Source organism: Mchenga conophoros, linkage group LG9, assembly GCF_057382185.1.
Source record: "Mchenga conophoros isolate Kocher_MC1m ecotype Shallow Benthic linkage group LG9, M_conophoros_male_GT1.1, whole genome shotgun sequence".
NCBI lineage: Eukaryota > Metazoa > Chordata > Actinopteri > Cichliformes > Cichlidae > Mchenga > Mchenga conophoros.
In genome coordinates this window covers 31878372-31903913 of record NC_140534.1, presented here as the reverse complement: position 1 = coordinate 31903913, position 25542 = coordinate 31878372, and the positions used below count along the sequence as shown (strand labels likewise).

Sequence of the window (25542 nt, the reverse complement as noted above, 5' to 3'; positions counted from 1 at the left end):
GCCTGAAAAGTAACACATGAAAGACAATCCTGATCGTGTACTAATCACCAGGGTATGAAACATAAAAAGAGATGAAAGAGGCAAAACTGTGAGTCATAGTCAGGAGTTAAAGTGAGACGTTAGGGCTGCACAATTAATCGTTAGAAAATCGCGATCTCAATTCATACTTATGTGCGATCTCATTTACAAATGACAACGATTAAAAAAAAAGAAGAAACAAAAGATGACGATTGTACCGCATTTTGATCCGGGACATGAAAACAAGCGCTCACTCTTCCTGCTCAACAAATGACAAGGGCGGAGCCTTATACCACGTGATACAGAAGCCAGCTTGCTGATGCAGGGGAAAAAACAACGGAGAGCATGTGAGAGATGACGAAGCTGTAAAGGTCAAGAAAGTGACAGGAGAAAATCCGTCCCGGTCAACCACCCAAACATCAATAACGGGAACCTTATACAGCGCCGTCGAACTCCCGCAGGCACAAAGAAATTACGGAGGCTTTCACTTATCACCTGGCTAAAGATATGGCTCCCATCAACACTGTGCAAAACGAGGGATTTAGGAAAATGATCAACACCCTAGACCAGGGGTCGGCAACCTGCGGCTCCGGAGCCGCATGTGGCTCTTTAGTCCTTACAGTGCGGCTCCGCGTGGTTTGGGAAATAAATTAGAAGTATTTAGCTGAAGTGTATTTTATTTATGTTAGTTCTTTTTTAACTTGTAGTTCTAAATTGGAAGATTATTGTGATATTGAAATATAAAAATAAAATTATATTCTATTTTTTTTCCCGCTCAAAATAAGCGTCACACTAGCGGAAGCCGATATACCTCCCGAAACGCCGTGCAATTTATCGAGACTTTCAACCCCATGTAGGACAATTATGGATCTTCGGATCCACATTATGTCAGCAGCTGTTCTCCACCGTGAACTATGTTAAAAACAAACACCGCTCATGCCTCACAGATGACAGCTTATAGTCCTGCGAGAAGATGAAAGTGACTTCGTACAACCCCGATCTGCAGACGCTGTGCGCAGAGGTTCAGGAGCAGAAGTCCCATTGTAAACATATCAGGGCAGACCCGATGATGTTTGTACACTCAACAAAAATATAAACGCAACACTTTTGTCTTTGCTCCCATTCCCCATGGGATGGACGTAGAGACCTAAAATTCATTCCAGATACACAATATAACCATCCCTCCCAAACAGTGGTCACAAATCAGTCCAAATGTGTGGTAGTGGGCACATCTGCCATATTGAGATAATCCATCCCACCTCACAGGTGTGCCACATCAGGATGCTGATCTGACATCATGAGTAGCGCACAGGTGTACCTCAGACTGCCCACAACAAAAGGCCACCCTGGAATGTGCAGTTCTTTGCGCTATTGGGGGTCTGGGGACCCAGAACCGGTCAGTCTCTGGTGTGACCACCATTTGCCTCATGCAGTGCAACACATCGTCGCATGGAGTCTATCAGATTGTCAATTGTGGCCTGTGGAATGTTGGTCCACTCCACTTCAATGGCTGTGCGAGGTTGTTGGATATTCGTGGGAACTGGTACACGCTGTCGTATACGCATGCTCAATGGGTGACATGTCCGGTGAGTATGCTGGCCATGCAAGAACTGGGACATTCTCAGCTGCCATCTGCCCTGAACAATGTGAACCATGATTCATCCGTGAAGCGCACACCTCTCCAACGTGCCAGACGCCATCGGATGTGAGCATTTGCCCACACAAGTCTGTTACGGCGACGAGCTGGAGTCAGGTCAAGACCCCGATGAGGACGACGGGCATGCAGTTGAGCGTCCCTGAGACGGTTTCTGACAGTTTGTGCAGAAATTGTTTGGTTGTGCAAACCAATTGTTCCAGCAGCTGTCTGGGTGGCTGGTCTCAGACGATCTTGGAGGTGAACCTGCTGGATGTGGAGGTCCTGGGCTGGTGTGGTTACACGAGGTCTGCGGTTGTGAGGCCGGTTGGATGTGCTGCCATATTCTCTGAAACGCCTGTGGAGACGGCTTATGGTTGAGAAATGAACATTCAATGCACGGGCGACAGATCTGGTTGACATTCCTGCTGTCAGCATGCCAATTGCACGCTCCCTCATTGCTTGTGGCATCTGTGGCATTTTGCTGTGAGACAAAACTGCACATTCCAGGGTGGCCTTTTGTTGTGGGCAGTCTGAGGTACACCTGTGCACTACTCATGATGTCAGATCAGCATCCTGATGTGGCACACCTGTGAGGTGGGATGGATTATCTCAATATAGCAGATGTGCCCACTACCACACATTTGGACTGATTTGTGACCACTGTTTGGGAGGGATGGTTATATTGTGTATCTGGAATGAATTTTAGGTCTCTACGTCCATCCCATGGGGAATGGGAGCAGTAACAAAGGTGTTGCGTTTATATTTTTGTTCAGTGTATGAACATACTTTTCAGCATCTCTTTATTGACCACTTTTCACACACGGTTGCTGTACGTATACAGCCGGCTGTAGCTTTTCAGCTCACAGCCCGACACACACCAACACAACAGCATAGAGAGCACAGACTTTAAGGCGGCGAGGCGTGATTGCGGGTCCCGCTCAGATGCATCTGCCTCCCCTGCAGCAGCGCTGCAGACCACGCCCCGCCACACACATTAACCAGGTAAAATACATATTTAGGCAGAATTTTGCAAATATCTATTTTTCATCTTTTAGCAGCATAGTGCTTTTTTCCAGTTTTTTTTTTTTTTAAAGTCAGGTCAAGGCTCCAAAAGCCCAAAGGCGATATAAGGGTGGCGGCTCACAGCAGTTTTTCTTTGCTACATGGATCATTTTAGTTCAGCTGGGTGTCTTTCCTTTTGTTATATTTCTTTAAGAGTTCAAAATGTGTTAATTACAGAAATAAAATGTAATTTTCTCTGTAGCACTTCATGGACTTCATAAGCAACACACCTTAGTTGTTCACACAAAGCATAAAGGTAAAAACAATATATACAGTGTTATCTTCATTTGAGATGTCAAAAAGTATTTGCGCCCCCATCGTTTTCTTTTGCGTGGAACCCGGGTCCAAATGGCTCTTTGGGTGTTAAAGGTTGCTGACCCCTACCCTAGACAAACGCTACACAGTGCCATCCTGCAACTATTTTTCAAATGTTGCACTACCTGCTGTATACACGCAGTGTCGAGCAACGGTGGAGACGAAATTGTTCTTATGTTCAGTCTCAACTATTACGAAGTTGATGTGCAGTTAATAAGTGTAATAAATATTTATATTAGAAAAGAAAATCGTGAGAGAATCGTGATCTCAATTCTAAGCAAAAAAATTGTGATTCTCATTTTATGCAAAATCGTGCAGCCCTATGAGACGTTGTTCTTCTTTCTTTTTTGCACAGCACCTGAACAAACAGGTAATTTCAAATGCAGCGTTTCTATCAACAAACATCAGCAAACACACAAACTGTTCGTGTGCAGTTTGTCTCACAGTGTGTTGCTGGCTAAAGGTCCAGCTGCTGTACATCACAGGGAGAGAAAAGAAAGAGAGCTAACTTCACTCAGAGATGGAGAAAGATAAGACACACAGGACAGGAGAGGAAGAAGAGAGGTTAGATTTAAAGGGAAGGACTGCTCAGTGGGATTTGATCAACTGGAGATTAAAGCTTACATGTAAGTCCTCATGTGTTGAAATCAGATATTGGGTCTGTACTAGAGATGGCACGATACCACTTTATGTCCGATACCAATATCATAAAGTTGGATATCTGCCAATACCAATATGAATCTGATACTGTGTGTTTTTAATCAATAAAACTGACCACCACTGGTGGTCAGAGGGCCCGGTGGCGCCAGTGTCCGGCAGCCTCGCCTCTGTCAGTGCGCCCCAGGGTGGCTGTGGCTACAATGTAGCTGCCATCGCCAGTGTGTGAATGTGTGTGTGAATGGGTGAATGACTGAATGTAGTGTAAAGCGCTTTGGGGTCCTATGGACTAGAAAAGCGCTATACAAATACAGACCATTTACCATTTACATTTTTTAATATCATGATCAAGTAAAAAAAACAACAAAAAAAACACTAAACGTATTCTGTTATACCTGTATGCAAAAAATACACTGCACCCAAAATATTTCATAGTTCAGCAATACTGACCAATCTAATGAATGTAAACCTACTCCATCCTCCCTATTCTGGTATTTTAAAGAGTAAGCAACCTAACTAATAGGGCTCTAAAACTCCCAGCAAAAAAAAACAAAAACAAAAGGCAACCACCCACCCTCCACCTCATGATACTTGCAAGGAAATCAATTATTTTTCAAGAACATTTAAATAGATTCAACATCTTCAACAGATTTGCAGACTGCACAGATGGGACCTTCCCAAAGGAAAAAGTAGTATAGCTTACTAGGGTATATTAGACTTGATAGTTACGATATACAGTAATGAACTTCTATACATTTTACATCAGATTAAAACTTTGGGTGTAAGCTTCGTATAATTATTTATTAAAAGATAGACATTTTAAATGAGAATAAGAAAGAAAAGCATGTAAGTCCTCATGTGTTGAAATCAGATCTTGGGTCTGTACATGTGTCATTATGTCTTTTTTTTCAGATTATGAAACATGCTGCAAAACAATCTGAGGCAGATTAACTGTGCCGCCTCAGATGCAGCCTTTTCCAGGCAGTAGAATTGCTAACATGCTAACACAGTTTAATGAGCAGAGTTGTTCCAAACAGTCAGGCTAAAATGACAAGATAACAATATAAATACATACCTCACAGTAACTGCACTTGTAGAGTCTCTTTCTGGTGTGGATCTGTTGGTGTAGTCTCAGGTAATGTGGAGATTTAAAAGTCTTCTCACACAGGTCACATTTATAAGGTCTCTCCTCGGTGTGGGTAAACATGTGTTGTTGTAACTGTGAGCCTGTTGTAAACTGTTTGCCACACTGATCACAGCAGTACACATCTTCTCTGGTGTGAATGCGTAGGTGTATATTTCGGTACCCTTTCCGGCTGAAAGTTTTCCCACAGATGTCACAGCTGTATGCCTTAATTCCAGAGTGGGTAACTAGATGATTCTGTAAGCTGCTACTGTGAGTAAAAGCTCTGCCACACTGATCACAGCTGTACGCTTTAACTCCACTGTGGATGAGTTGGTGTCTTTTTAGAGCAACCTTCCAGGAAAAAGTCTTTCCACACAAGTCACAACTGAACGGTTTCTCTCCAGTGTGGATGACCTGATGATATTTTAGTGAGTCCTTCAGAGTAAACTTCTTCCCACACTTGTCACAGCTGTATGTTTTCTCTCCCTTTCTTCTGTGAGGTTTGTCGGCCTCCTGAGAGCGCTGACTTCTCGCTCCATGTTGGTCCTGCAGTGACAGAGATACAAACAGAGGCAGTGAGTGAAATGCAGTCGTAGAACAAACTCAACCTTCAAACTCCCTCCATTAACACTAGTTTTAAACCTGAAGGTGGAGTGTGGCACCAAACACATTAAAGGTCTCTTATCCCCACCTGCTGGTAGTAGAAACACATTACATCCAACCTGGTGTTAAAAATAATTCATGACTGTTCAAACAGTAAAATCATTTTTTCCTTACTTTTACTCCCCACATTAAAAAAAAAAAAAAGGACTTTCTACTCATTGTATTTTCAAAACAGTCTTTTTAGTTTTGGTTGGAGGAATTTGAGGAGAGTTATTTCAGAATCAGAATCAGAATACTTTATTTATCCCTGGGGGAAATTATTTTTTGTTACAGTGCTCCATTATAAACCAACATTAAGACAAGACAGACAATATGCTAACTAAGAATAGTACAATATATACATATACGTACATACATACATACATACATACATACATACATACATACATACATACATAAGTCACTCATAAATAAATAGCTGGAAAAGAAGCGTGTAGTTGTAGCAGTAACCAGTGTGTTAAGTGGATGCGTTGTACAGGGAGATGGCCACAGGCAGGAATGATTTCCTGTGTCGTTCAGTGGTGCTTTTCGGTAATCTCAGTCTCTCACTGAACGTGCTCCTGTGACTGACCAGCATGTCATGGAGTGGGTGGGAGGTGTTATCCAACATTGTCTTTATCTTGGACAGCATCCGCCTCTCCGACACCACCTTGAGGGAGTCCAGCTCCATCCCCACAACATTGCTGGCCTTACGGATTAGTTTATTAAGTCTGTTGGCATCTGCGACCCTCAGCCTGCTCCCCCAGCATGCAACAGCATAGAGGATCGCACTGGCCACAACAGACTCATAGAAAATCCTCAGCATTTTCTGGCAGATGTTGAAGGACCTCAGTCGCCTCAAAAAACTAGAGACGACTCTGGCCCTTCCTGTAAAGTGCTGTGGTGTTTTTAGCCCAGTCCAGTTTATTGTCAATGTTTACTCCAAGGTATTTATAGTCCTCCACAATGTCAACACTGACCCCCTGGATTGAAACAGGGGTCAAGTGTTTCCTGGTCTTCCTGAAGTCCACGATCAGTTCCTTGGTCTTTGCCACGTTGAGCTGCAGATGATTCTGCTCACACCACGTGACAAAGGAGTCGACCACAGCCCGGTACTCTGTCTCATCATCCCTGCTGATGCATCCAACCACCGCAGAGTCATCAGAAGACTTCTGAAGATGGCAGGTCTCTGTGCAGTGGCTGAAGTCTGTGGTGTAGAGGGTGAAGAGGAAGGGGGAGAGGACAGTCCCCTGTGGTGCCCCTGTGTTGCTGATCACCTTGTCAGACACACACTGTGGGAGACGTACATATTGTGGTCTTCCTGTCAGGTAATCAACAATCCAGGACACCAGAGAAGCATCCATTTAATCACTAACTGTGTTATTTAAAGACTGCATGAAGATCCTCTGCAGGTTAGTGCAGGATAAACAGGTTCGTTTGCTGAACTGTGATGGATTTAAAGTAAAGAACAGTGTGTGACTGGTGCACAGTGACTGTGGTGCTCATGTCACAGTTAGATTACATCAAGTGTAGCAGAGATTCATTTAAACTGAAGCTCATGATGCTGACATTCATTCACTGAGTTCCACCTTCATACCAACAGTATAGTGTCTAATATAAAGACAGTGTACTGTCAGTGTAGAGGATGGAAATCAGCCAGGACAGCTCATGAAACATCTGCTGACATCTGGTTGAATTCAGTTGTGTACATCCACAGAGAGCAGCAGGTCAGCTGATCACAGCCTGTACTTTAAGAAAATCTACTGGAGCTCTCAACAGAAATTATTGTGAGCTGTGATTCTTTTCCCCACGCTGAGCCACTACAGCTGATTTTAGGGTTCCCACCTGCTCAATCCCACTTTAACCTCTTCCCTGCTCATGTTCCTGTTTAGAGGCAAAGTCACCCTCTACAGTGTAGGCAACAGAAAATACACACATGTTTTATTTTCCTTCATTTTCTACTTAACTGATTCAAACAGAGAACCTTTATTAGAAATAAATAGTTTGTATTTGATCTACTAATCTTATTTTATTATTACATTAACAAAGCACAAGGTTCAGTTAACTTTGGATAAAAACATGTGGTTAAAAAGTTCTTCAAGGAGCTACTTTTACTTTTTTACTCTGATTACATTTCAGAGCATTTTTTCTTTTTCACTGTTACTTAAGTAAAGAAGGTGAATGAATATTTTTACTGAAGTATTTTTAACACTAATATCTGTACTTCTACTTAAGTATAGAGTAAATGTACTTTTGCCTCCTCTGATCATTTCTATAATATTATTTATATCAGTGATGGCCAAATGAAGCTTTCTGAAACACTGAAGCTTGTATTGAAAAAGGTTCATTACTCGAAGCTTTTCAACACAGTCCTCTTTGGTGACATCTGCTGGCCAAAAATGTGAAGAGCAGCTTGAATCTACAAATCCTAATGAAGCTTCATTATAATTGCCCACTCTACAGAGCTCAGCTGAGAGCTTCTGTCTGATATCGGGCTGCTGTTGTGGTGCTTTGAACGTGTATTTTTTGGGGTGATGAAAAAACTGTTAGGTTTAATGTATGTGTTGTAGGTTGCCCTTTAAAAAGCTACACAATGCCATTTAGAAAGCTAGAATGCTTCTGTTTGCTATCTAGGTAACCCACGCATATGACTACGTGCATGACATTGATAAGGGGAACAAGCAGCCTTGAGAAGAACAGATTCTACCAACAACAATCTGGGAGAGCTGCACTCTCATCATATAACCACACACAATGTATAATCACGTTTGCACAGCACAATCACTTTGTAACCAGTTATAGTAGTTTCTCATAGGTAATACAGCAACAAGCTTTATGAATATTCATGTGTGTAACCAATAAAAACAACCTGCAGGGGGAAAAGCAAGTTGAAGTGGGTTGGAGACAACTGCTTCCCCCTCGCGAGTGAAAACTTGAGCTCTGTGTGACCTCGTTCCTGAGTGAGTTTCTGTTTATCCAGCAGTATCAGGGGTAAAACTCTGACAAATTTCCATTTGATTATTAATAATGTTGATGAATAAACCTTCCTTATTTTAACATGTGCTGTGGTCTGTAAAAAACAACATAATATACAACACAGTCATATAACAGGTTGGGAGGATGAGAGTTTTAGACGTGACTGATTATTTGGTGAAACTGTGATATTTTCCTCACCTTCTGTGTTGAGCTCATTGTTTCCTCTGTAGTGACTCAGCTGAGTCCAGATGGCTGAAAATGTTCCTCTGCTGCTCCGTCAGACTCTTCTCCTCCTGCTGATCAGCTGGGACACAAAACAGATCTTTGTTAGGCTCCACACTGCACTGAAGAGTCAAAGTGTCTCATATGTTCATCTGACAACACAAAGTACAAGTTTCACTCTGATTGCTTGTAGAAATCTTGTGAGACGTGTTGTGCTGCAAAGTGAGGAAACTCTCTCACTCACTTATACTTCAGGAGGAACTTTGTGACATTGGCTCTAATATTCTAAGCAGCCCTTTACTATGACAGGGCCAGAAAGTCCTATTTGAAGGTTTGGGAGAAGGACCATGTTAAAGGTGGATTGGGGTTTATACACTTTGTTATGATACAGGTAAGGCTGTAAGAGCCTGAGAAGGTGTCCTGAATGAACCTCTAAAACCAGTTTTCAGCTAACGACTCTGCTTCAGTCTGGAAAACAGCAACTACAAGTTTAAAGACTCCATCAACAATTCACACCCAGCAACAGCCTGAACAGCTCCTCCTGTGGTTTCCACAAACAGGGACAGACCTGTTACTCCCCCACCCCACACTTTCAACTCCTTCAGTCCCACCACCTCCACTATTCCCCAACAACCACTGATTAAAGCTCATTGATCAAATGCTGTGATTGCAGCGACTCACTCACTGTTGTCGGGATGAAATATTATTTACTGTTACTATTCATAATCATTAGTAAAGCGCTATATAAAAATACAGGCCATTTACCATTTACAGGCCATTATTATTATTGTTGCATCATTTATGATTTATCATTATCACTTCATTGACACATTTATTGAAACTGTTGATGTTATGTTAAAGTCTGTATTTCAGGTGTTAGTATAACTACATTATAATCTTATATACACATATAAGCTCGGTCAAGTTAATTAATGGTTTGAAGCTACAGCTGGCGCGAGTTCGACTGATCTATGGAGCAAAGTTCAAGTTGAAAGAATTGCCCTACATGTTTACAGTACAATTTACCACATATTGAAGGCTGGTGTGTATGCTCAGCAGCCTGCTGCATTGAAGTTTGCCTGGTAATAGATGACTCAAACGGAGTCAGGAAGTATCCGGTTGTTCAGTCTGACGTCACTAGCCGTGTCTGGGCCTAAACTCCGCTGCAGGTCCATATATCAAATGATCACTATGGCATTACTGAGAGTTGAAAAACTGTCTAAAGTCTTTCATCTTTAATAAAATGATCAGCGTTCTGCTCTACCAGGTGTAACAATTGAGTTTAACATCCAGGCATCCATGAAAACGGAATTTATGACATTTAACGGAGTTAGAAGTTAGCAGGGAGTTAGCTCGCTAGCTTCTATCTAAATACAATATAGCATGTCCTGACTGCGGGGTTTTGGAAACAAATTAAAACGTACAGCTCTGTTATCACTTCCAGCATAAATGAAGACAGAAAACTAAACAGCAGTGACGTTTGTAGGGTTACTGAAGTTGGGCTAGCTGGTATATAATGACGTGCTACGTGACCGCTAGCAACACAGCTATGTTAGCATAATATAAACAAGCTAACTTTTTTTCCACTCGATAAAAGTTAACGTGAGTGTTCTCGGTGGTCAGGAACAAATGTAATCGCATGGCAGGATGCTGTAAAAGGACCAAACTTTTTTAGAATATGTCCTCGCTGGAGTTACTGGAACATGCATCTGCGGTGACGCATATTACAAGTATAAATATCACACCCACCTATTGTTCGCGGGAGATCGAGGCTGATGTTTTGCAGAGCCCATCTTCACCACATATATGTGTTTTAATAAAATCATTTGTGTTGACCCACTATGGACTTTCAGTCGTATGTCTCTTCTCAAATTCGAACCACAACACTGAACGGTAATCATGGCCATTGATTAATGAGCTTTGATCAGTGGTTTAAGTGCTTTCCTTCCTGCTTTGACTGCAGCTGTGTTTGACACAGGAAGACATTTTTACATTCTTCATGATTATACTTTATTCTTTTTGGGGGAAGTGCAGCTTTAAACCTTCACATGATTCAAGTCAACCCAACAAATCAATCTGAACGATCACAAGTGGGAAAAACTTCTGTAGACAAAATTAAATCAAACCCAACATTCAATCCACAACATGATTAAAAACATGATTCTCCCAAATCACCAAGAGCTGCACATTAACCAACACAATATATTTTTATTCTCTGTGCTTTCAAATATGAACACTGTTTACTTTCATCTCTGTTTCATTAGTTTTTGTTAACATCTTCCTGTGCATCACTTTACAGCAGCCAGACTCATTAAAATGAGACTTTGTAGGAGTTCACTTCCTCTCATGTGTTCATCCACAGCAGCTGGACTCTTCTCTCAACGTGTTCACAATAAACTGTGAACAGACACCGAGGAGAGCAGCAGAAGACCTCATTCAGGAGCTAAACTCAACATGAACTGAACTCACAGTAAAGTTAGCTCGGTGCTTACCTTTAGATGAGCCCACAAACCGAGAGAAACTCCGCGATGAAGCTGGAACTCTTTCCAAACACAGGAAACAGATCAGGGAGCAGAGACCCACGTGGTTCACGCTGATCTCAGCTACGATCCAGGAGACAAGGGTGGGCAGATCGATGCAGATATCGATCCAAACGGTGGTTTAGTTTGTTTTATCATCCAAATTCCCTACTTTACTCGCTTAGGACGAAACGGTAGCTCCGTCTGTGCAAACTGTGTACGGCATATGATCCCGGAACAGGCTTCTTCTTCTTTATATTGTTTGCACCATTTTGTTGTTTGGCGGTTGTTAAACAACAAAATGGTGCATTACCGCCACCAACTGCTGTGGAGTGGAACGTCGACACACAAATCCTCCCTAAATGTATACTCTGTTTTAAAAACTGGAATAAGACCTTAAAACGTTCACTTCTTGAACCCTTTTGCAGTAAACTTACATTTTGAACAGCAGGCGCGTCAACATTATCCCCCTATTCAGCTTCTCGGCGACTCAAAGGTTTGACAGTCACCAATACTAGTGATCAAACCAGTATGTCCAAATCTTATTCCAGATATGACCACCTCCTCTCTCCTACTCCTTCCTGTGCTTCTCATTTCTCCTACCCTCCTTAAATTTCTTTCTCCCTCCCACTGTTTTTGTCATGTTTCCTTTATTTCTTGCCTTATTATACTCGTTATCTGTCTGACAGAAGTTAAAAGCCAGTTCAGTTAACCCATGTTTTGTGGCTTTCTTCACAACTCTGTCGTTTCATTTCCTCTGACTCCATAGTGAGCTGGATCCATAAAAAGCCAACTATAAGTCCCATCATGTGTATTTCGTTAAATGTTTGCTGAACCTCTGTTATTACATCTGCTCTACTTTCTGAGTGGCTACACTGTAAACTGGCCAATGAAGAGCTTCAGTCTGAACAAATGCCTGATTGTAACGGTCACATGTCTTCTACCCACTGAACAGCTGACAGTACTGGAAGCATTTCTCCAGTGTGTACTGACGGTCCACCATTGATCCTTTTCAGGGACCACAAATGCTACCCCGGTTTGACTGGCTGTATTCTTTGATGCCAGCCCCCAGGCCTCTGGTAGAGGACCTGAGCTTGAATGATAAACCACCTGCACGGGCGAGAGGGGAATTTATCATCTTTCTGTGTGGTTGGGTTTTTTTTTAGCATCTATTTTTTATTATTTGGTAAGAGTGAATTCTTGTCCACACTAGTTAGTGGTGGCAATGCCCCACCTCCTTATTTGCAAACCGTCAAAAAAAGTGAGCATGCACCAGGAGAGGAAGACTGTGTCCAAATTCAGGGGACTGATACTTGAAATGCCGTATTTGTAGGCAATTATGTCACAGTGATGCGATGAAGGCTTTCCAAAGTCGAAGAGTCCTCCGAATGTGGTGACGAACGTGTCCTACTTTTCCACACATTTCAAGGATGGGTCTGGTGTATCCTTTGTGGCCCACCATATCCCAGGATTCACTGCGAGTCATACAGGAGAATTTTTCCTCATAAGAATAGCAGACAAAGTAGGAGTTACTGCTGGAGAGGAATACACTATTAAATGAAGTATACGAAAATCTGGTCGTATAAAAGTTACATTTTTGTAGCGGTTGTGTTGTTAGACTTTGGGCATTTGCATATGGTTTTTTAAAAAAATTAATATAATCTTTGTAAAAACTGCTCGTAGACTCGCTTGTATGGTGGGTCCTGTGATTTTTCATGTATTGCCGCTAACACACAGCTGATTTTGATTTTTAGAATTAACCTTTTTGTGATATGCTTTGGTACCAAAGAGCAAACGGCTCAATTTATTAAAATCAGGCAATAACAATAACCTCTTCACTGGGGTGAAGAATCCAGCCACTGTGGCATGGAGGTACAAGAATAAATCAATTTACACATCATATTGATTTGGGTACAATTTATTAACCCTCATGCTGTACAGAACCTGTGGTGTCCAGATTGTAGATGGATTTAGGGATAGATATTTGATGGCACCTGTGTGTGAAGTCCAATAGACTTGGACATAGAGGATTGGGTCAGGGTCCGAGGATTCGTGCGATCTAAGGCAGGATCAATAACACAGTTTAAGTAACCACCCAATATTAAAAGATGGCGAAGGACCTCATTGAAAGCCACACGGGCCCGCGCTGTCTTAGCAGTGTGGTTGGTGAACACAGAAATGGTCATATTATTTATCTGAACCGTCTGCAGCTCCCTGGCCTTCTGGAGAATCCTAGCACAGTCCGCGTAATAGTGCAGCTTCACAATCATAGCGCGGGGACTGTTCCATCTCCGTAACTGTGCTTCTGAGGCCAGCGAATTCCTGCTGCATGGTCATTATGTCTGAGGAAAGGTCAGTTTTTAGTTGCTGTATGTTGGACCTGATAGACGTGAGATTCTCTGCAAATGCTGCCGTCAGTTCCTTTTTAAACAGTGCTGAAATTTCTTTACGAAGTTCAGAGAAGAGTTCAGCCTTCGTGAACGTCTCCGTATCGACGAGCAGCGTGTTGGGCGACCCAGGCAGTGGCGAAGTTTTACCATGAGGCGGGGATGCAGTGTTAGCAGCAAGCCGCAAGTTTGACTGAGAGGTGTTTGCGCTCTTATTAACCTTACGCGACATTCTAAACGCAAAAAGCAAAAACATTCTTGTCTCGGAACTATACAAAACAGTTGATATATCAAAAAAAACCAAAAAAAACGTCAAAATGTGCTTGGAAATACTCGTTAATAACTAGACTCTGTAGGAACTACTAGGGGAGGTAGGATCTAGATTCTGTGTTTTTAACAGAGGGGTTACCTCAGCATGTTTAAAATAGGACGGAACACAGCCTTGCCTCAGTGAATTGTTGATGATGGATAGTAGTGTGGGACCATTGCTGGTGAGAGTCCCAGACAGGACAGAGGGAGGTAATATATCTAAGGAGCATGATGAGGATTTCATTTTACCTGTTACTGCAATTAAGTCATTGAGTGTGTTTGGAGAAAAAGAAGTAAATGACCCGGGACAACAAGGGGCATCTTCATAAGGGGAGGCACTTGAGGAGATTTTGGATCTCAAGTCCATCAACTTATTTACAAAGTAATTGAGGAAAGTGAGGTTGATCTGATCACAACCTGGTGCACCTTGTCCCTGTGTATAAGCCCTTAGTGCACAGGGAGCCACCAGCCACCCGCACAGTGCAGAGATGGTCAGAGGAAAGCGAGGAGGCTCTTAATGACTGTTTTGAGTCTACTGTGTGGGAGGTGGTCTGTGAAACCACGGAGAGGACATCGACAGCCTGGGGACATGCATTACAACAAAACAATGTTGGCAAAGTCTGGAGAGGCCTCAGAACCATCTCAGGGTACAAACGTCAGAACTCTCTGCCTGGCAGGGATGTGAGGTGGGCAAATGAACTGCATCATTTCTTCAACAGGTTTGATTCATCCATGAGGCAGTCTCCCAACATCGGCTGCAGACTCACCCACACCCACTGCTGCTGTTCCACCTCTGACACCTCAGATACTTAACACCTCCTCTACTCACCCTGGTCACTCCTCCCCACCCCCAACAACAGCATCCAATACACACTTAACACAAGGCTCCAGCCTGCCTCTCTCAACCACCCAGCTTAGGAGGGAAGTGAGGAGGATTAAAGCCAGGAAAGCTGCAGGTCTAGATGGCATCAGCTCAAGGGTTGTCATGTCCTGCGCAGACCAACTGTGTGGGGTGATGGAGCACCTCCTCAACCAGAGCCTGAGGCAGCTCTGGAAAACCTCCTGTGTTGTACCAGTGCCAAAGACCTCAACAGCTATGGGCCGGTGGCTCTGACATCCCACTTGATGAAGACCCTGGAGCGGCTGGTCCTGGCTCAGCTTCGGCGCCTGGTGAGCTCATCACTTCAGTTTGCCTAGCAGCAAAAACTGGTTTGCAAAAAGGCTGCAACTTCAGTGGTGTGGCTTTGTTCCGTCAGATACACAACAAAGCACTATTTTTGGTAGCACATGCTAGCGGGCCGTCGTTATTACCGTGTTTTTTTGGAAAATACGGCACACTTAAAATCAATCCTTTGATTTTTCTGAAAATCAACAGTGCCACTTATAATCCTGTGTGTCTTATGTATGAATTCTGGTTGTGTTTACTGACCTGGAAACGATTTTATGTAGTACACGGCGCTCGAAAAGGTTTTAGTATGACTTTTCTAAGCTACGAATCCGCACCGCTTGATGGATTGTTGGAGCATTACGGCTATCGTAGGCAGGAGCCTCGCGGGGTGATAAAAACTGTGCTTCAACATAATATTACCGTATTGTGTGTGTATAACCTCCTTTTAAGTTTTGTGGATATTCTACATGGTTATGCTGAAGATATGTTGGCCATTTTCCACTGGAAATGCCTTTTGGTTAAACTGTCAGCAAGGAATTTGCATTTGCACTGTTAATTTTTATATAACTGTAATGCACATAAAAACAGCTGCTTGTTTATGTGAAAATACATTGATGGGGTTTTTTGCACTAATAAAGTTGTAAAGTATTTTGTCTCGTGTCAATGATATCGTCAGTCACCTGGATTTTAGACTACCTCACTGACCGACCACAGTATGTGAGAACTCAGGGCTGTGTGTCGGAGAGGGTCGTCTGCAGTACGGGGGCCCCACAGGGAACCGTTCTGGCTCCGTTCCTCTTCACCATCTACACTGCAGACTTCTCCCACAACTCCACCCAGTGCTTCCTGCAGAAGTTCTCTGACGACTCTGCAATAGTCGGCCTCATCACTGATGGGGACGACAAGGAGTACAGTACAAAAGTGCATCACCCCATCACTAGGAGTCCCAGGCTTCTACCTTTCTACCTTTAAAACCTGCCTTCCAGCCAAATGGCTGGAAGGCTTTTAGCTAAGCTTTAGCTTCAGCCAAGTGGAAGCTAAATTGGCTAGTCATTCATATGTAAATTAGGTTGTTACCTGGGAATTCTGGAGGGAGGGGAGTGGGGGTATGTGATTGAGGGGGTGGGGGAGCTGCTAAAAGCTGTGAACTTCCTTTTGTGTTCGCTTTGATGCATTCTCAATCATCCAGGGAAATAAATCTCCAAAAGTCACCAACTTGGAGTGTTTCAGTTTGCCATCTTAGGGAGAAATCAACACACATGGGTGTATGTCCTTTGTTGCTGAGATTTATTGATAAAAACAGTACAAAAAACCAACCATTTATACACATATTTACAAATAATAATAAAAAGTGAGTGAGTACATTTCAACATTTTCAACATTATACCAGTGGTCTGATTGATGCCACAATGGATTGCCCTGAAGAATTCTGTGGTGTACGGACCTCCTCTCCAAGGAAAGAAAATGCAGAGAAGACTCACCACTCAGCAGGCCTTGGAAATGATCCTGAGGGAAGTCGACCCTTGTGACTCGGATGGAGAAGACCTAGAAGTTCAGCCGGATTCGGACTCAGAGCTGTCTGATCAGTCTTCCGGTTAGTTTCATTTCATGTTATTTCCTAATACATTTCAAACAAGTAAGTGGATGTAGTTAGTAAGTAAGATATTTCAGACATTATTCTGATACAGAGGAGGAGGAGATCATGCAACACCTACGCTTTGATGACAAGTCCACCCGCAGTGATCGAGCAAAGACTGATAAGTTCGCTGCAATTTCCAGTGTGTGGGGATCATTTGTCACCAACAGCATCACGTGCTACAACCCTGGTCTACATATCACCGTTGATGAACAGCTTTTCCCATCAAAGACTCGGTGCTGTTTCCTGCAGTATATTGCAAGTAAACCTGACAAGTTTGGGATCAAGTTTTGGGTGGCTTGCGACCTAAAATCCAAGTACATTTGCAATGTCTTCCCATATCTTGGCAAGGACCCCAATCGTCCCACTGGGGAGAGACTTTCTGAAAATGTAGTAATGAGGCTGATGGAACTATTCCTAGACAAGGGCAGAAATGTTACCACGCACAATTTCTTCACATCGCTTTCACTTGCGCAAAAACCTCTTAGACGGAAAACCACCATCCTCGGCACAGTCAACAAGATTCGCAGGGAAATTCCTCAATCCACTAGACAGACAGATCGCAATGAATTCACCACTCAGGTATGTTGCAGGTCTTTTGTGGTTCTATGTTTATGTGTTTCATTGTGTGTAAAAGGGCTATGGAAATAACAATTTATCTTATTTCTTAGGTGTTTTCAACCTCTGCTGCCACGCTGACGGCGTATGCGGCCAAACGGAAGAAGACAGTCTATATTCTTAGCAGCATGCACAGCGTGGTTCAGACTGATAACACTACCAAAAGGAAGCCAAACACTGTCACCCTTTACAACAAAACAAAGTGTGGCGTGGATGTGATGGACCAGATGGTTCGGGAGTACACTGTCCGCAGAGGAACACGGCGCTGGCCAGTTGCCGTGTTTTATAACATGATTGACATGGCAGCACTGAATGCACATGTGCTGTATCAAGCATGCACCGGGACGAAGGAAAGACGGGTGGACTTCCTGGTGGAGCTTGCAAGAGAGTTGGCTTACTCTCATGTAGCTGAGAAGAAGGCAAGAAAAGAACAGTTGCTTTGGACACAACCCTCCACACCTAGCCCTGGAAAAACTATCTCTATCTCTACTTTTAAGATTAGGCTTAAAACTTTCCTTTTTGCTAAAGCATATAGTTAGGGCTGGACCTGGTGACCCTGAATCCTCCCTTAGTTATGCTGCAATAGATGTAGGCTGCCGGGGGATTCCCATGATGCATTGAGTGTTTCCTTTCCAGTCACCTTTCTCACTCACTATGTATTAACAGACCTCTCTGCATTGAATCATATCTGTTATTAACCTCTGTCTCTCTTCCACAGCATGTCTTTTATCCTGTCTTCCTTCTCTCACCCCAACCGGTCGCAGCAGATGGCCGCCCCTCCCTGAGCCTGGTTCTGCCGGAGGTTTCTTCCTGTTAAAAGGGAGTTTTTCCTTCCCACTGTCGCCAAAGTGCTTGCTCATAGGGGGCCATATGATTTTTGGGTTTTTCTCTGTATCTATGAAGCGCCTTGAGGCGACTTTTGTTGTGATTTGGCGCTATATAAATAAAATTGAATTGAATTGAATTGAAAAAGAGCCATGTGTCAGGTCAAACACAAATGCAAGAACAATCATGCCACTGTGCGATGTGTTCACTGCTACAGATACACATGTGGTAAATGCAGACTACAGATACCATGGCAGTGCCAGAATTGTGAGTGATTGCTGAAAATGTTGAAATGTACTCACTCACTTTTTATTATTATTTGTAAATATGTGTACAAATGGTTGGTTTTTGGTACTGTTTTTATCAATAAATCGCAGCAACAAAGGACATACACCCATGTGTGTTGATTTCTCCCTAAGATGGCAAACTGAAACACTCCAAGTTGGTGACTTTTGGAGATTTATTTCCCTGGATGATTGAGAATGCATCAAAGTGAACACAAAAGGAAGTTCACAGCTTTTAGCAGCTCCCCCACCCCCTCATTCACACACCCCCACTCCCCTCCCTCCAGAATTCCCAGGTAACAACCTAATTTACATATGAATGACTAGCCTAGCTTCCACTTGGCTGAAGCTAAAGCCTAGCTAAAAGCCATTTGGCTGGTAGGAGGGTTTTAAAGGTAGAAAAGCCAACTGGCTGCTCTCCGGGGCCCTAGTGAAGGGCCCACTCCTGAAGACCTTCTATGACTCTATGGTCGCCTCAGCCATCTTTTACAGTGTGATCTGCTGGGGCGGCAGCATCTCTGCTGGGGACAGGAAGAGACTGAACAGGTTGATCAGAAGGGCCAGCTCTGTTCTAGGATGCCCTCTGGACCCAGTGGAGGTGGTGAGTGACAGGAGAATGGTGGCTAAGCTGTCATCCCTGTTGGACAACATCTCCCACCCAATGCAGGAGACTCTGACAGCTCTGAGCAGCTCCTTCAGTGGCTGCGGCACCTACGATGTGGGACGGAGAGATTTCGCAGGTCTTTCCTCCCCACTGCTGTCAGACTCCACAACAAAGACTTCAACTGACTAAGCACACACATCCACACATGTGCAATACTCTTTCTGGCATCGTTGTATTATACTCAATTGTAAATAGTATTTGTATTCTATTTTATTCAATTGCATGTAGTATTTCATTCTATTCTATTGTGTACAGTATCTCATGGATATATTATTCCAGTGTTTTTTCTTAAAATTTTCTATGCAACTTTGCACTGTCCACTGCTGTAACAAAACAAATTTCCTACGCGTGGGACTAATAAAGGTTATCTTATTTTATGCAACCAAGACTACATATCTCCCGTACTGGCATCCTTACACTGGCTGCGAGTTAGGTTTTGAATTCATTTTAAGATTTTATTATGTGTTTTTAAGGCGTTGCATAGGTTAGGACCCTCAAACCTTTCTGATCTTTTAAATTTGTTCACTCCTGTAAGATCACTGAAGTCTGTGGATCAGATGCTCTTAGCTGTCCCAAGGTCCAGATTAAACACAGAGGATAAGAAAGGTCTGGCCTCTCTTATCTGGAAACAAAATTAACAAAATTGATTGAAAAACCTGTTGCAAAAATTCCTTTTTATTTTGTTTTGTGAAGCTACAAACTGATGAACTAGATTACTGGTAGAATGATGTATAAATAAAACATGATTTGCCGTCTTATGCATATTGTATTGATGTATCATGACCAGTGATGTGCAATACCACTGATTTCCTTTCTGATCCAATACCAAGTAAAATTCAGGGTGGTATCGACGATACTGAACCAATACCTAGTAGAAAAACGTATATTTTTTTTATTGTATCTCAAATTTTAGCGTCATCATGATTACAGGACATCAGACTACTTGTTCTTATCACATAATAAAGCTGAATTCATCATGGCTCCTTTAAGTTCAGTAATTACTATGTCCTCTGCCTCATGTAATTAGGAGCTGGTGTGTAGGAGCCATTTTTCTTATTTCCCTGTCTTTAACACTACTAGAAGGTTGTATTTCATTTTATGTACTGGTTATGGCAGAGGTAGGTACGGGGTTATTTAAGGTCAAGGGTAATTCTGTCCAGGTGTTGCTGATGAGAAGGGGAAAACCATTTCCTACTGTGCTTAGTCCAGTTACTTGTCTGTGTTTAAATGGATGTTGCAAAGGAAATAAAAGTCCCCTTAGGCCCCCTCCTTGATTCAGTCTTTCCCTTTTGACGTAAATGGTCTCCTTGACTCTGGTCTCAAACCGGCGTTCCTCCCTGTCCAGGATGTGTACCTGTGTTCCTGGAGGACAGGCGGGTCCACGGACCAGTCCACAGCTGGACACCGTACTTGGGTTAAACTTCCAGTGAAACTGAGGCCACAGCTCAGGACAATAGAAGATTGAAAAATGCTGCCTGGTCTAATGGGTCTCAATCTCTGCAACGTTCGGCTTTCAGAATTTGTCTTAAACAGCATAAAAGCATGGATCCATCCCACCTTGCATCAGGAAAACATTGATGAACTTTGAGCAAATGAAACCACAACTTTAAAAAATGAATTCCCAAAATTAATTGTTTCGACATCTTAAACACAAAATCATAAGTTTTAATACCTACAGCAAGTTTAAGGAAAAATAAATTTTTTTTAAAGATCTTTCAACCTTTTTTCTCAAATATAAAACAGCTGATGACACTGACATGCATCTTACTATGATGGGAGTGATTTCAGCCCTGAGTGATCACGCTGATGTTTGCACAGAGCAGACAATGAAGTGAATGTTTTGGCACATTGGTAACAGTGAAAGAGTTTATTAGTAACGTGGGATCGTTTGTGGTCGGAGTATGAACTGAGATTCCTGAAGCTCTTGTCACACTGGTCACAGCTGTAGTTTCCTTCCATGTGTGTACGTTCATGCTTGTTTTGATTACCTGATTGTGAGAAGCTTTTGTCACAGTGTCTGCACTTGTATGGTTTCTCTCCTGTGTGGACTCGTTTGTGTCTTTTAAGGTCGACTGCAGTAATGAAAGATGACCCACACTGATCACAGAGGTGCTTTTTTGTCCCACTGTGAATCCGTTCATGTTGTTTTAATCCACTTAATGTGGGGAAGCTTCTCCCACATTCTTTGCAGTATTTCAGTTCCTCTCCAGTGTGTCTACGTTGATGTGTTTTTAGGGTGTATTGGTGACTGAAAGTTTTTCCACAAAGGTCACAACGAAAGTCTTTCCCACCACCACAGTGATGACAGGGTTGAGAACTGGATCCATCTGTGTCACTCTGCTTCTAAACAAAGACACAAAGACTGTGTAAGTCAGTCCTTCAACACTTTTATCCTGAACGTCGCCTGAAATAAAGAGCAAATAAAAAACAAACAAAATCATAACTGAAATGAAAATCTGAATAATCACTCAGAGCTGCTTTTTCATGCAGTAGAATTGACGAAACATCAGAATCAGTGAGCTGCAAACTTTCAGCCCCGACTGTGTCTGTGCTGTCAGGTGAGAAAGGCGACAACTCACTGATTCTAATCCGCAGGTCTGCGGTTTGTGCATAATCCGTGTACCTCCTCTAGTTTACTGTTTGAGCTGTTTGGTGGTTGTCAAAATTTTGTGAGGTTTCACCTGAGATTCGGGCGTTTTGGGAAAAATAAAATTATATTAAAAAACTCAATTCAGGATTTTAATGAATTGATGTCACGTTATCCAAGCCAGACTCGATTTTAATCGGTAAATCGATTATCAAAACCCACCTCTAGCTGAGACAGTTTAAACCTTTAAGACCTACCATAGAACCAAGTCCGCCAGAGCTTATATTATATTTTTACATGCTGTGGAGCCATTTTTGGGAGCATTTCAAGTTGCTATACATCAATACAACCATTATAGCCCAGATTTTAATAATATGTATTCATTAAGTGCATAGTAATTACATAAATTGCAAAAAAGTGCAATAAACTACAAAAAAATTGAAAATCGTTTTTGATTTTTTAACATATATTTGTAGTTAGAGAAATTTAAGAGGCTTATCCCTCAAAACTGTAAATACAAAAAAGTTGCACAAAATAGTTTCCCACCACAGGAAATTTATTTTGAGTGTCTTCATAGTTTTATTTTTGAAATACACCAATTTTTATACACTGCAGGAAAAACGAAAATAAATATTATACTGCAAATTTGCAAAAAAGCAGCATATGCATCAAAATAAACTATTTCCAGCAGTGCAATATGAGTCCTAAGCATCCCAGAAAGGACACAGAAAGTCATAAAGTCAAAGATAACTTTTAAAAAGAGCAGTATAGGCCCTGAGGCCCTGATCGCAAAAAAGACTACATTTCCGCGAAAATGATGTCACTTCCGGTTTCGGCCAGGTAATGGCGGAAATGCAAAAGTTCGCGCTGACGTCTATTCCAACGTAGGAAGTGTTTTGAACAGCTGATCGGACCGGCAAAGCTTGTTTCTGGAATATTATGTTTTTGTTCCTGCAAGCGCTTTTTATGCAGTTTTTGCAAAGCTTTATGTGGAAGGAAACCGTGACCTAGGACAAGCTGATGGCATCAGATGTAAGTACAACTCCTCCGGTTTCATATGCAAAAAAATTTTTTGCGCTAGCTTACGTGGTTGCAGTGCTACCGGGATTTAAAAATAGTTACGCATAACAGAGCGTTCCCGCTCCGATCGGCTCTAAAGGGTTAATGAGCAGAGTTCTTCCAAACAGTCAGGCTAAAATGACAAGATAAAAATATAATATAAAAACATACCTCACAGTAACTGCACTTGGAGAGTCTCTTTCTGGTGTGGATCTGTTGGTGTCGTCTCAGGTGATATGGAGTTTTAAAAGTCTTCTCACACAGGTCACATTTATAAGGTCTCCTCAGTGTGGGTAAACATGTGTTGTTGTAACTGCGTGTTGGTTATAAACTGTTTGCCACACTGTTCACAGCAGTACACATCATGTCTGGTGTGAATGCATAGGTGTGTATTTCTGCTCTCAATCCGGCTGAAAGTTTTCCCACAGATGTCACAGCTGTATGCCTTAATTCCAGAGTGGGTAACTAGATGACTCTGTAAGTGGCTACTGTGAGTAAAAGCTCTGCCACACTGATCACAGCTGTACGCTTTAACTCCACTGTGGATGAGTTGGTGTGCTTTTAGGGAAAGCCTCCAGGAAAAAGACTTTCCACACAAGTCACAGGTGAACGGTCTCTCTCCAGTGTGGATGACCTGATGATATTTTAGTGACTCCTTCAGAGTAAACTTCTTCCCACACTTGTCACAGCTGTATGTTTTCTCTCCCTTTCTTCTGTGAGGTTTGTCGGCCTCCTGAGAGCGCTGACTTCTCGCTCCATGTTGGTCCTGCAGTGACAGAGACACAAACAGAGGCAGTGAGTGAAATGCAGTCGTGGAACAAACTCAACCTTCAAACTCCCTCCATTAACACTAGTTTTAAACCTGAAGGTGGAGTGTGGCACCAAACACCTTAAAGGTCTCTTATCCCCACCTGCTGGTAGTTCTAACACATTACATCCAACCTGCTGTTAAAAATAATTCATGACTGTTCAAACACTCTAAAATATTTTTCCTTTTTTTCCTTACTTTTACTCCCCACAGAAAAAAAAGACTTTCTACTCATTACATTTTCAAAACAGACTTTTTACTTTTGGTTTGAGGAATTTGAGGGGAGTTATTTCATCACTAAGGGCATCAAACATCAAACCGATTTGAGCCTGAAAAGTAACACATGAAAGACAATCCTGATCGTGTACTAATCACCAGGGTATGAAACATAAAAAGAGATGAAAGAGGCAAAACTGTGAGTCATAGTCAGGAGTTAAAGTGAGACGTTGTTCTTCTTTCTTTTTTGCACAGCACCTGAACAAACAGGTAATTTCAAATGCAGCGTTTCTATCAACAAACATCAGCAAACACACAAACTGTTTGTGTGCAGTTTGTCTCACAGTGTGTTGCTGGCTAAAGGTCCAGCTGCTGCACATCACAGGGAGAGAAAAGAAAGAGAGCTAACTTCACTCAGAGATGGAGAAAGATAAGACACACAGGACAGGAGAGGAAGAAGAGAGGTTAGATTTAAAGGGAAGGACTGCTCAGTGGGATTTGATCAACTGGAGATTAAAGCTTACATGTAAGTCCTCATGTGTTGAAATCAGATATTGGGTCTGTACATGTGACATTGTGTTTTTCCAGATAGTGAAAGATGCTGAAAAACAATCTGAGGCAGATTAACTGTGTTATTTAAAGACTGCATGAAGATCCTCTGCAGGTTAGTGCAGGATAAACAGGTTCGTTTGCTGAACTGTGATTTAAAGTAAAGAACAGTGTGTGACTGGTGCACAGTGACTGTGGTGCTCATGTCACAGTTAGATTACATCAAGTGTAGCAGAGATTCATTTAAACTGAAGCTCATGATGCTGACATTCATTCACTGAGTTCCACCTTCATACCAACAGTATAGTGTCTAATATAAAGACAGTGTACGGTCAGTGTAGAGGATGGAAATCAGCCAGGACAGCTCATGAAACATCTGCTGACATCTGGTTGAATTCAGTTGTGTACATCCACAGAGAGCAGCAGCCTGTACTTTAACAGGGCTCTAGAGTGTGACCAATTTGGTCGCAAATGCGACCAAATTTTTCAGTGGTGCGACTAAAAAAAAAAAATTTGGTTGCACCTGTGCGACCAACTGTTCGGGTAACAAAAATAAAATAAAAATCTCTGCAACCTTCCCTGTGGTCAACAACAGACACATTATGCCCCTATCGTGGACTAAACCAATCAGAGATAGTAAGGGGCGGGACCTCTCTGATTGGCCATGGTCCAGTTGAAAGTGCAGGTGGAAGTGGGAGGTGAGTAGCTTGAATAAAGCGATATCAAATCATTAAATCCTGAATCGACTTTTAAATATAACTGTGTTTTGCCAGAAACACCAGATTCTCAGATTAAAGCTCACAAAACCATTTCAACAACAACCAAACAGCAAATGAGAGCAGGTACACGGATTCCACACAAAGACGTAAACACAGACCCGACGCATCAGAATCACCTTCGTCTTTCTCGGCTTTCTCACCCGACGACCCGTAGACGGACACGCTGTCGGAGCTCTGTGTTTACGTCTTTTGCGCAGATTCTGAGCTGCAGGTTTTGTCTCTCTCCAACCAAAATTCACCGAGCCAGCAGCAAAAGAAGCAGCAAACTGTGCTTCACATTTGATCAATGTCGTCATGAATTTTTCTGTTTTGCTTCCACGACTAGGGATGGGTATTGATAAGATTTTAACGATTCCGATTCCATTTTCGATTCTGTTTAACGATTCGATTCCTTATCGATTCTTTTTTTAAAAAAGGAGAACACTAAAGTCGATTAGCTTAGAACTGTGTTTTATATGTTCTCTTTGAACAAGATAGAAA

At 42.3% G+C, this 25542-nt stretch overlaps 2 protein-coding genes and 1 pseudogene across 4 annotated transcripts in view; all 3 read right to left on the bottom strand.

The window, feature by feature from the left end:
• The window catches only part of LOC146567624 (uncharacterized), a 31291-nt gene extending 19891 nt beyond the window's left edge, over positions 1-11400 (bottom strand). For both annotated transcript variants that reach the window (XM_085287557.1, XM_085287556.1), the window contains exons 1-3: positions 11147-11400; positions 8631-8736; positions 4764-5360 (exon numbers count right to left, since the gene is read on the bottom strand). In XM_085287557.1, coding sequence (XP_085143683.1) covers positions 4764-5360; positions 8631-8648 — 615 coding nt within the window. In that variant the 5' untranslated portion in view covers positions 8649-8736; positions 11147-11400. The remainder of the gene's footprint in view (positions 1-4763; positions 5361-8630; positions 8737-11146) is intronic.
• Positions 5915-25542, bottom strand: part of LOC146567622 (uncharacterized) — a 38181-nt gene continuing 18553 nt past the window's right edge. Inside the window, exon 5 of the mRNA XM_085287559.1 lies at positions 5915-6748. The gene's annotated coding sequence lies outside the window, so the exon portion shown is untranslated. The remainder of the gene's footprint in view (positions 6749-25542) is intronic.
• Positions 19466-23832, bottom strand: LOC146567623 (uncharacterized; annotated as a pseudogene). Its single transcript, XR_014893723.1, has 3 exons — positions 23772-23832; positions 22882-23532; positions 19466-21407 (listed from the first exon to the last, which is right to left on the bottom strand). The product of XR_014893723.1 is annotated as an uncharacterized LOC146567623 (transcript).